Source organism: Gracilinanus agilis, chromosome 3 (genome assembly GCF_016433145.1).
Source record: "Gracilinanus agilis isolate LMUSP501 chromosome 3, AgileGrace, whole genome shotgun sequence".
NCBI classification, from domain to species: Eukaryota; Metazoa; Chordata; class Mammalia; order Didelphimorphia; family Didelphidae; genus Gracilinanus; species Gracilinanus agilis.
This window is the reverse complement of record NC_058132.1, coordinates 340,836,594-340,849,021: the sequence shown is the minus strand read 5'-3', so window position 1 is coordinate 340,849,021 and position 12,428 is coordinate 340,836,594. Positions and strand designations below refer to the sequence as shown.

General features: G+C 44.6%; 1 protein-coding gene across 2 annotated transcripts in view; it reads right to left on the bottom strand.

Moving 5' to 3' along the window:
* The window catches only part of ADCY5 (adenylate cyclase 5), a 255,962-nt gene that overhangs the window by 75,060 nt on the left and 168,474 nt on the right, over window positions 1-12,428 (bottom strand). For both annotated transcript variants that reach the window (XM_044670042.1, XM_044670043.1), the window contains 2 exons: window positions 12,227-12,376; window positions 5,870-5,991 (listed from right to left, as the gene is read on the bottom strand). In XM_044670042.1, coding sequence (XP_044525977.1) covers window positions 5,870-5,991; window positions 12,227-12,376 — 272 coding nt within the window. The remainder of the gene's footprint in view (window positions 1-5,869; window positions 5,992-12,226; window positions 12,377-12,428) is intronic.

Genomic DNA, 12,428 nt, shown 5'->3' with positions numbered 1-12,428 from the left:
TCTCTCTCTCTCTCTCTCTCTGTCTCTCTCTCTCTCTCTCTCTGTCTCTCTCTCTCTCTCTCTCTGTCTCTCTCTCTCTCTCTCTCTGTCTCTCTGTCTCTCTCTCTCTCTCTGTCTCTCTCTCTCTGTCTCTCTTCCTTTCCATTTCTCCCTCTCCCTCTTCCATCTCTCTGTCTCTCTGTCTGTCTGTCTCTCTCTGTCTGTCTCTGTCTCTCTGACTCTGTCTCTCTGTCTCTGTCTCTGTTTCTCTGTCTCTATCTCTTCCTTTCCATTTCTCCCTCTCCCTCTTCCATCTCTCCCTCCTTCTCTCTCTCTCTCTCTTCCCCTCCCTCTCTCTTTGTCTCTCTGTCTCTCCTTCCTATCTGTCTCTCTCTCTCTCATTCATTCAATATCAATTATAGCATCTACTCCATACGAGGAATTGCTATGGGCAATTTAGGTCAATTCAACAAGTATTTATAAAGCATTAAGTATTTCCCAGGCACTACCAAGACAAAAAGGAAACCAGTTCTTCCCCTCAAGGGTCATTCGTTGACTACAGGAAGATAGGAAGAGAGGTAAAAACCCAGGCTCTCCCAGCAGTCAGAGTTTCTCATCTCATCTCACTATCTCCCAGAGGGATTATCATGGTTCTGGGTCCACAATTGCTGCTAAGTAAATCTTTGTTGACCATGATAGTGAATTCTCAATTTTCCACACTAATGGAGGGAACAGTGGATGATATTGAAATAGGTTTGTAACTCTTAGGTTCCCACTGATAGACAATCAGGGTAACTAACGAGAATCCAAGGCGTTGCCACATTTAGCCCACAAAGTACATAAGCCATGCACAGATAATCCAGTTTGAACCAATATAACAACTGAGACATACCAAGGAAGAGGACTGAGGGGCCTTGCCAAGTATTAGATTCCTAGGGAATTGGCATCTGAGAGCCCAGCTTTATCGATGAGGAAACAAGAGCCCAGAGAGACAAGGTGAACTGTCCAAAGTCACATAGCAATATAGCAACAGAGATGAGACTAGAACTCTGTTTTCTGAATTTTTACTTCACTGCTTCCCCTCCCCGTCTTCAACCTTACCACTTCCTTGAAGAATTCAGGTGAAAGTTTGGAAGGTAAACAGAATGATGGGGGCAGCTAGGTGGCTTGGTGGATTGAGAGCCAGACCCAGAGAAGTTCTGGGTTCAAATTTAGCCTCAGTCACTTCCTAGCTATGTGACCCCCGGCAAGTCACTTAACCCCCATCACTTAGCCCTTACTACTCTCTGCCTTGGAACCAATACATAGCATTGATTCTAAGATGGAAAGTTAAGGGTTGTTTTTTTGTTTTTGTTTTTAAAAGGCAAACAGGAGGTTCTTGACCTTTTTTTATTATGTATCATCCTGGAACTCTTATGAACCCTATGGACTTCTTTTCAGAATATTGCTTTTAAATGCATAAGATAAAATGCATAGGATTACAAGGGAAACCACTTATGTTTATATACTGTAATTTTTTTTAAGTTTATAGAACCCAGGTTAAGAACTCTGGATAAAGTAAAGGGCAAAAGAGGCAGTAGAGGGGCAGCTGGGTAGCTCAGTGGAGTGAGAGTCAGGCCTAGAGACAGGAGGTCCTAGGTTCAAACCTGGCCTCAGCCACTTCCCAGCTGTGTGACCCTGGGCAAGTCACTTGACCCCCATTGCCCACCCTTACCAATCTTCCACCTATGAGACAATACACCGAAGTACAAGGGTTTTTTTTTTTTAAAAAAAGAGGCAGTAGAGAAGAGAGCAGCTGAGAAAATGTGAGATTCAGACATTTCTCCTTCCTTTCTCTCTTCTTCCTCCTCCATACCCACCCATTTAAAGCCTTTATCTTCCATCTTGAATCAATACAGCGTATTGGTTCCAAGACAAAGAGCAGTAAGGGCTAGGCAATGGGGATTAAATCACTTGCTCAGAGTCACACAACTAGGAAATATCTGAGCCCAGATTTGAACCCAGGTCCTTCCAATTCCAGTCTGGTTCTCAATCCACTAAACCACCTTTTGGCTGCCCCCTAAATGATTCATATATACATATATACTGAGAGAAGAAAGAAGACATTTCTCTTTATTTCTACCTCAGGGATCATGGCTATCTTGCCAAGACTTGCTTCATTCCTAGGGATGACTGGATCACTGAGGATAAGGATTCTGAAAGAGGGATGAATGTCCCCTCTGGTGAGCCAGGTTTGGGCATCTCACCCATTAGGACTCCTGGAATTTCCTGGCAGAGCACCAACTCTGCCCAGAGGGTATGACCTTTCCTCTAGACACAGACACTGAAGGTTTCTGGGCTGACAAAAACTATCAGATGCCTTCAGGAACCCTGTTGGTGCCCTAACCAATCAGGGTCCTTTAAGACCTAAACAGGTCTTACCTAGGCTCAATGCATCAGCTCCAATAGAGCTCTCCGTGGTCCTGCTGCAGGCTTCCTAGCACTTTGCTGATTTGTTACCAGATGTCATATCTTCTCTAGCCCTGCCCTGATACTTTAAACTTCACTGACCTGATCGCCCATAATTACAGAGGACCCTTGGCTTCTGGACACAGTCCTGTCTCACAGTAGTGACCCAAAGCAACCTTTGTTTCAATAACCTTGAACCCGGGAGGACTGTCCCTAGTTTTCTATCATTACCATGCCTGGTTTGAGGTCTTTACCTTATCTGTGTCTCTAAAGTATCCCATAACTATACCCTGTTCATCCTGGGGCTTGATGCCCATCCAAGATAGCATACTGGGGGCTTCCATCCTTAGACGGTTTGGGCTCGTTGAGAAGCATCCTCTCTCAGGACAAGAATCCAGAGGGCACGGTCTACCTCTGGCCTCTGACTCTGAGAGCAGAGCCAGACCTTGCAGAGGGCAACAGGGCATTTGCTTAGAGATAGTCCATGTTGTTTTCCCATGAGAGGGGAAGGAATGGGGCAGGTAGACATCAGAGAAAGAAAGAACTTGGCAACTTAATGAACACTTATGACAGGTGCCAAGAACTCAAAGACAAAAATGAAGCAGTCTCTACCCTTAAGGAATTAATGTTCAATAGGAAATAGCAATGGTTGGAGTGTCTCATTCCCTGGGGTCTTTTGAGGATGACCCTACCCACCCAGACAAACCCTTGCACCACTGTCAGGCCATTCCTTTCTTATACATCCAGGGAGGAGAGAGATCCCTGCATGCATCCCATCAAGTGTCCAGCCTACCTTAGATCTTTGTTGATTACATGACATTCTATTACATTACATCCAATATGCTTCTTCCCGTGTTTCTTTTTCATTGAGCTTTTCCAAGAGAATTACCCATTATGCATTAGTTTTAATTGCAGAGTATTGCACATCTTGGTAGGACAAGGCCAACAAAGCTTGGCCTTCACTTCCTCCTCTCCTATTTCTGTCTTTTTAAACTCCTGAACCAATCCAAACAACACCTCTCCCCAGGCCCTGCTTCCCCCTTCCTTTGATCTGTCTCTCTCATACTTAACATCATCAACTCATTTCTCCTCTGGTCTCATACTTAGTGGGGGAGAGAGAACAGCAGGTCATCATCCTCCATATAACAACCCTGCAGAGCTTTGATGGATGTTATTATTAAGTTACTCCCCAGCCTCCTTTTCTTCAGGTTGAAGAATCCAGGTTCCTTTGATGCCTACACGCATGTGCAATACACATATAAACCCACACACACACATAGAGGCTGGGAGGAAAACTCTCCCCCTTAGAAGCCCCTCTTTGGGGATGCTGGGATTGCCCTGGTAGATCCCTGGATCCTTCCCGTAGACCTTAGCAAGGAAAGGAGCCCTTTTATTCCTCTAGGTAAAGAATATCTCTCTAGGAGGCAAGCTATTTTAACATTCATCTAATGACCAGGAGCTTTTTGGGACAATTCTTTAGTTATGTGAGAGGAAGAAAAGAGGGGAAATTGAGACTTTATCCATATTAGGTTCATCTGTAAAAGGTTTGAGTCCATCAGAGAAGATACGTTTTTCTTAGCTAAAACTATGAAAAGGGATCTCAGGAATTCCCCTTCCCCCAAACTGAAAATCTCTAAGAAGGGTTTTAAACTGAAGATGACTTCAGGCTCATCCCTACAGGTGATTAGCCCTGGATTTCATAGCCAGTATATGTTCAAGGGAGGATTTGAACTCTGGTCTTTGAGCCTTTTGCAAGGGCAAGATTTGGCAACTCTCAGACCTTAAACACTTAGAAATCAAGTGGGAGGCGACAGTCTTCTCTGGGTAGAAGTAGCCAATAAATTAGACTGTGATCAAGGATAATCAAAATCTGCCTAATAAATGTTGGCCACATGAACAAATGAATGTATGGATCTTTTTTTTAAGCCCATACCTTCCATCTTAGAATCAATACTGGGTCCAAAGCAGAAGAGAGGTAAGAGCTAAGCAATGGGGATTAAGTGACCTGTCCAGGGTCAGGCATCTAGGACATGTATGAGGCTAGATCTGAACCCAGGACATCCTGTGTCTAAGTCTGGCTCTCATTTCAGTGAGGACGCAGCTGCCCCCTCTTTTCTTTTTTTTCAAAAGGCTCTTCTACCCTCTCAACTTTAATCTGAACCTGTATCTTTACATCACTTGCCTGTGGAAAAAAACAGCTAACTAGCATGAGAGTCAATCTGTCTTTCCCCTGTTCACTGAGGGATTCGCAGCTCTCCAGGAAACTTTCCCAGATAAGCCCTCCCAGGCCCAGCATTCTACTCAGCACGTCCCCATGGAACTCCCATGTGTACTATGTGCTCTCTTAATCTGCACCAGTTTTGATCATCTCTGCTCTCTATGACTATAGTCTGGATTCTGGGCCTGTGCATGCTTTATCTCTTTTAGACTGGGAGATCCTTTACTGTGAGTCCCCAATCTTTCTCATTATGCTGAAAGTGCCCAAGCCTGGATGAGGTCTCACCCCTTTTCCTCTGTATCTCCCAACGCCTCCAAGGACCATCACAAGTCAGAGAACTAATCAGATGCCAGTGGCTTTCCTGGTCATCAAAACAAAAGAGAGATGGGGGCAGCTGGGTGGCTCAGTGAATAGAGTGCTAGCCTGGGCAGGAGGTCCTAGGTTCAAATCTGGCCTCAGATACTTCCTAGCTGTGTGCCCTTGAGCAAGTCACTTAACTTCTATTGCCTAGCTCTTGCCGTTCTTCTGCCTTGGAACCGAAACTTACTATTGATTCTAAGATGGAAGGTAAGGATTTTTTTTAATTTAAAATAAAAAAAAAGGAGGTGGAAGGGGCCAGAACAATGAACCTAAAAGCTTTAAGGTTTGTTTTTTTTTTTTTTAACAAAATGAACATCTTAATTCCACGGAATGAATAGATCTGGGGTTCACTGTCCTATTGGGGATGTAGAGGAGCTAGAACAATGAATCTAAAAGCCTTAAGGTGTTTTTTTTTAAACAAAATGTCTGAACTTCTTAATTCCAAGGAATGAATAGATTTGGGGTTTGTTGCCACACTGGTCTCTCTACTGGTCAGCTGAGTGGCTGGGTGGATAGAGTGCTGGAGTAAGAGTCAAGAAATCCTGATCCCAAATCTCACCTCAGGAATGTATTATCTGTGTGGCCTTGGGTAAGTCACTTAAATTACTTTAAGCCTCGGTTTCCTCATCTGTGAAACAAACATGTTAAAAGCAGCACTACTTTTACAGGGTTGTTTTGAGGCTCAAATGAGATAACACGGGTAAAGTGTTTTGCAAACCTTAAAGCACTCTATAAAAGGTAACTATTATTAGTCAGATCTGGAGGATTTATCACCAAACCTGCCCTTCAGGAGCACTGTCTCCCTGCTGCCTTCACCCCCCAGCCTCCCTCTTCCCAATTCCCCTCCCCCAGTCATTCCCCTACCTCACATTGTCATGTTTCTGGATGTAAATCTTGTGGAACATCATATCTTCCTGCTTGGCATTGATGTCCGCTTTCATCTCCATGGCAACATGACGGGGAAGGACAGACAGCAGGAGCCGCTCCTGGGGAGAGAAGCAGACAGAGCCATCATTGCTCCTACCACCTGCCTCCAGGCCTATTCTATTCCCTGGGACTTCTCCTCTTGGGCCCAAGCTAGGCCTCCTCTAACCTGTTCCCATCAAAATCTCAGAGGAACCACGAAAACAGGAGAGGCTCTCTGGTGCTCTGCGGGACGTAGCTCCCACCAGGGGGAGCGTGGGAGCCAGAAAGCATCCCTGAAAACTATTAGGAGGCACAATTTTTTTTCCCTTTTTTTTAAGAACTGGAATTTCTTTGATGTGGGAAACTCCTAGCTAGGAGACTTTTCCCACCTGCTTCCCAATTTAGTAGGCTCTTAATAAGTTCTCAATGACTTGAGAGAGTCCTGAGATGACTCAGGAAAGGTCACAGAAACAATTCATCTGAGTTGGGACTCGAACTTAGGACTTTCTGTCTCAGAGGCTGGCTCTCTGTCATCCATTCTATGCCACACTGATTCTCAGGAGTACAGTTTGGACAGAGAAGCAAAACTCACTTCTATCACCTTCCCTTTCTGCCATTTCAAATCTAAGTCATTCCATCACAGGGTCCAAGCCACAATGTCAATAGATTGGGGGGTTGGGGTGAGAGAGGGTTGGGCATGCTTCAGGCTCTACCCAAGTAAGGTTCTAAGTCTGTTTAAGTCCTCGTGTGTGTGTGTGTGTGTGTGTGTGTGTGTGTGTGTGCATGTACCCAAGCCTCTTCTCCTCAACCAATTCTCATCCATGTATCTGTTTTACCCCTACTTAATTTATTTCTGTTCCATGATAAATGGTTACCCCAGTTTTCCTTTCTCTCCATCTCTAACTTGTGTCACCATTGTGACTCTAACTACAAAGTCTCCAGATTCCTGTTCCTTGAAACTATCAGTCCGAGGCACAAACTTTTCAGTCCCCTTGCCTCCTAGAGAACTCTCACAAATTTCCCTTTCCCAAACCCTCCAGCACTGCCTCTTCCATACTCCTTCCCTGTTCTCCTGATTCAATGGAGCACATCTTCCCTTTTTCATAGAATCTTAGATAAAGAGCTAAAAGACACCTTAGGGGCAGCCAGATCTAGAGGTCCTGGGTTCAAATTCGGCCTCAAACACTTCCTAGCTGTGTGACCCTGGGCAAGTCACTTAACTCCTGTTGCCTAGCCCTTACCACTACTCTGCCTTGGTACCAACACACAGTATTGATTCTAAGATGGAAGGTAAGGGTTTTAAAAAATAAAAGATACCCTAGAAGCTCTCTAGTCCAATTCCTCTCATTATATAGTTGAGAAAATTGAGCCCAAAGAGTTGAATTGCCCAAGGTCACACTGATAGTAATAGAGGTGGGATTTGAAGCAAGGACCTCTATTCTAGATTCAGTGCTTTCCCACTGGTCCACCCTGCTTCTATTGAAGCCTTACCTTTTCTCTTAGCCCCCTCTCTTAAACTGAAACCATGATCTCTCCCAATGATCATATCCATCACTATCCTGGTCCATGGGAACCATCTTCTCCCACTCTCCTGAGTGGATGAGAGATAAGGAAAGGTGCAGCCTTCTTCTCAAATCCTAGCGGCAGCTCATACTATCTGCCACCTCTTCCTGCTTCTCATCTGAAGTACATGCCACTGTCTATCCCATCCTCTTCAAGTCATTACCTCGGTTACCAGTCCATCACCTTCTAGGCGAAGTCCTTATCTGACATTCCTCTTTGATCCATCCTGAACATCACGACTGAGCTCATCCTGCTAATGGATCTGCCATTCATGCCATTCCTCAGCTCAAAAACCTGCAATAATTCCCTCTTACCCTATCAAATGGAAATTCCTGTCCTAAGAACATGCCTTACTCCTTCTTGCCTCTGGTCCCTGGCTTCTGCTAATCCCTCCTGGCCACCCATTTGGAAACCTTTCCATCCTCAATTCCAGCCTCCTCCATGCTTGAAGTCTACCCTGTGGGCTCCAGAATTCACCAACGCACAACAGTAATCATTTACAAAGAAAACACATATGACTGTAACGCATGGAGAATTACACGTGAGACAAAACGCCAAAGCTATGCTCCTAATTTTCGTTTTATTAGTTGTAAATTCTTTCCCTTGGCCCTGTCACCTTCCTTCCTGCCCAGCACTCTCCACACCCCCCACTCGGTGAGCTCTTCAAAGTTTGCTGTGTCACGGTGACCGAAAGGGTTGGGAGGCTGATTTGGAAGCAACTCGAATCTAGGAGGCAAATGGGGTAAGCGATAGGAAGCTGGAGAGTAAGTCCTCATAACAATTCAGAGAGATAAGTCGTACAACTATTATTCCCATTTTCCATAGGAGATAAATGAATTGCCCAGGCTCACACAGCTTCTAAGTGACAAAGCTGGAGCCAGAATCCAGGTATTCAGATTCCAAATTCAATGTTCTTTTCTCTGCATGACCTGACTCTTCTGAACTAAGGCAATTATCTTGCTTGTTAAATGTTCCCTGTGTGCCTACCAACTAGTTTTCTAAGCTCCTTGAATGATGGGCCCCTGTCACCCACTGGGGCCTAATGAAATTCTAAGCACACAGTAACCACCCTTTAAATATTTGGTTGCTATATGAAACAGCTAGGTAATAATTTTAAGGCAATAAGAGGACTGCAATTGGAAATGAGAAGATGTGTGCTCTAGCCTAGTACTAACTAGTTTGTAATAGCAAGGATAAATCACTTCTCCTCTGCTGGCCTCAGTTTCCTCACCTGTGAGATGAAACTAGATGATCTCTCAGATTCTTTCCAGGGGTAGTTAAGTGATGCAGTGGACAGAGCACTGGGCTGGGAATCAGGAAGACTCATCTTCATGAGTTAAATCTGGCTGTGTGACCCTGTGCAAGTCAGTTAACCCTGTTTGTCTCAATTTTCCCTTCTGTAAAATGAGCTGGAAAAAGAAATGGCAAACTATTCCAGTATCTTTGTCAAGAAAACCCCGAATGGGGTCACAGAAGAATCAGACATGACTGAAATGACTGGACAATGGCAAAGGTCCTTTCTACCTCTACTACTGTATGGCTCAGATCATATAAGTCCAATTGATGAACAAACATTTATTAAGCATTTACTGTGTGCCAGGCACTGTGCTAAATATTACAAAGACAAAAGTGAAACAATTCCAGCCCTCAAGACCTGTCCAGGCAAAGAGCATGGACACATATACATTTATACAAAACACACACAAGGTAGCATAGGAAGGGAGAGCACTAGCAGTTGGGGGAAGAGAGAAGGTAGTATCGAAAGGAGTGTGGGAGCTGTGCGGTCCCATCCTGCTTCTGTGACCGAGTGTCAGAGCAGTCCTTAGTGTCTTCCCCTCATCTGCGTACCCTAGTAACCTCCACTGTAACTTGTTTTCCTCAGTCCAGGCAAAGAGAAAAACTCCAAGTGAACATCCATTTCCTTGCACTTACTCTATTTCCCTGATGGGCACTGACCATATGACCAAAGAAGACCTAGGAATCCCTGGCAAAACCAGAGGGAAATAAATATCTTTGTCCAAAAAGGAGAGCCTCTTCTGTTCCTTGAGGTCCTAGCTCTCCCTGGGGCAGCGGGTGGCATAGTGACAGCCATGGGCCAGAGGAATGAAACTGTAATGGAATTATAGAAATGCTAATAGAGGCTAATGTCTGCTCAGACTCAAACAATGGACTGAAAGATCTAATACCCAGAAAGGCTGTTTGGCCTTTTGGAGTTGGGAATAAACTAGCTTTTAGAGGTTGGAAAGGGATCTCAGATTTACTTACAGCACTTTGTCTGACTCTCCCATGCCTTTATGCCTTTATTCCATTTTACTTTGGATCATCGTTACTTGTATACTTAGCTGGACATCCCCTCCTTTCACATGAAAGCTCTTTAAGTGAGAGAGACGATATTGTTTTTCATATTTATAGTCTCTAATCTAACATAGTATCACAGATGTGTTGTTGTTCAGTCGTTTCTGTCACATCTGACTCTCTGTGACCCATTTTGGGATTTTCTTGGCAGAGGTATTGCAGTGGTTTGCCATTTCCTTCTCCAGTTCATTTTACAGATAAGGAAACTGAGACAAATAGAGTAAAGTGACTTGTACAGGGTCACACAGTTAGTTAGTATCTGAGGCCAGATTTGAAGTCAAGAAGAGACTTCTTGCCTCTAGGTCTGGTACTCCATCCACTGAGCCACCTAGCTTCCTCATACACATAGCAGGCACTTACCAAAGGTTTGTTACTTTGAATTGAGAAAGAAGAGAAGAGACATGAGAAGAGACCACGCTGATCCTGATGGGATATTCATTTTGTGACCAGAGTTACCTATTTTATGTATGGTGGCTAGAGAGGTAACCATGGATCCCACAAGCCCTGGGTTCACATTCTACCTCTGAGAATACCCCCCACCCATCCCTTCAGAGAAGTGGAAGGTTCACAGGTGTTATACACTGTACCTATTTTCAAACATTTTCAATGTATCAATCAGTTATGCTGATGTTTTGTCCTCCTTTAAAAAACATTATTTGTTCTATGGGATGGCCCTCTGAAAGGGGAAAAGGGAAGGCTATTTGGGATAATCATAGTGATGTAAGAAACAAAAGACATCAAAAAAAGGCTTATTTAACAAATTCAACCTCTGACACGTACTGGCGGTGTGCCCCTTGGCCTCTCAGGTCTCTGAGAAACTCTCAAAGATTATCGGCTGCAGGGAAAGTGCTGGCTTGCTTTGATAGAGTTCCCTTCCTCATCTGGGAGTCTATCAATGAAATCACAGGTCCTGTCCCGATCTTCTCTCCCTATCCCTATGAAAACCACAAGTGCATAATTCCCAACAAGAATAAGAGAAGGAGGGTTAGTCTCTCCCCTAGCTCATGGGCGCTAAGGAAGGTTCTGGTCCCATGTGCCAACTATAGAGGGAAGGCTATCATCCATGTAGCATCCTGCATGTCTTCCCTAGCTCTCCCATGAAACTAAGACCTCCCTGAAAGGAAAGACTCTTCTTTCCCTGATAGCCCTCCCTCTTTGCTCTGAACCCCCCCCCAGAATTCTGTTCAGTTTTGTATACAAGATGAGTTGAAGGGAAGGATTGACTGCTCCTGCTTCTCATGCCTTCCAATGGCTCATCAATCCCTGATAATGAAGAACACGAGAATCTAAGATGAAACCTCCTACCTACGACCACCTGCACCCCTTCGTACATCTGGCTGCCCAGGGAAGGGGTGGGCAGTGGTCTATGGAGAAAAGACATTTTTGGCCCTCATGTTTCTGTATCCAAGGGCCGGTCTGATTTATTTACAAAAAGGGAGGGAAAAAGTCAGGAGGGAGGAGGAAGGTATGGGTCAGGGAAGGAAGGTCAGTGAGTTGAGCTCTCTCTCCAGGGTACCCAAAGAAGAAGATTCCCACAGAGTCAGGAATGCCAGTTTCTGTCCATGGAAAACATTCTCTTGTCAGCTGGGCCCCAAACCCATGACCAGGGAAAGCAAAGCAAAAGATTTTTTGTGTTCAAAGTGAAAAGAGACGTTGGAGAATGGCATGGTGAAGTGGGCAGAGAGACTCCATAGACCCAGCTAGCAGTGCCCTGACAGCAGAGGCTCGCTATCATAACTCACTCTCCCATCTTCCCTGAGCAGAAGAGAAGTCAAAGAAGGGGAAGGGGAGGGAGGTGGTTGGTCACTGCATTGATTAGAGTTCCGAAGTCTTTCATAGTGATCTGTCCTTACAACATGATTATTATTATATAAATTGTTCTCCTGGTTCTGGCCCACTTCAGCCTCCATCAGTTTATGCAATGATTCTAGAGGACTGCGGATGAAGAAAAAATGTTAGCTTTCTCCCACTAGAGAAGGTGAATGTACAGAATGACACATCTGGTTTCAGACACAGCTAATGTGGGGAATGGTTTTGTTGGCTATGTGTATTTGTTATAAGAGCTTTTCTTTTTCCTTCTCCAGGATAGGAAGATGGTAAGGTGAAAGAGAAAATCTATGTTTAAAATGTTTAAGCTTTTACCTTCTGTCTTAAAAATCGATACTGTGTATTGGTTCCAAGGCAGAAGAGCAGAAAGGGCTATGCAATGGGGGGTTAAATGACTTGCCCAGGGTCACACAGCTAGGAAGTGTCTGGGGCAAGATTTGTATACAGGACCTCCCATCTTTACGCTTGGCTCTCAAACCACTGGGCCACTTAGCTTCCCCACTTTAAAAAAATAAAATGAATTATTAAAAATGGGGGTAGGAGAGGGGATTCCTCTTTAGGGTACCTTACCTGCTGCTGGTTTTCCCTCTGCGAGTGCAATCGAGCCTGGATACATTCCCGGGTCTCCTGGAAGGCTTGTCTTTGGGAGACTTCTGCTGGATAATGGGTACATACTCCCACAATGTTGGTACAGGAGAAGATGAGCACATTGGAGACAAGCTGCAACATTCAAAATAGAAATGGACACAGGTTAGTGTATGTCAGGGACTGT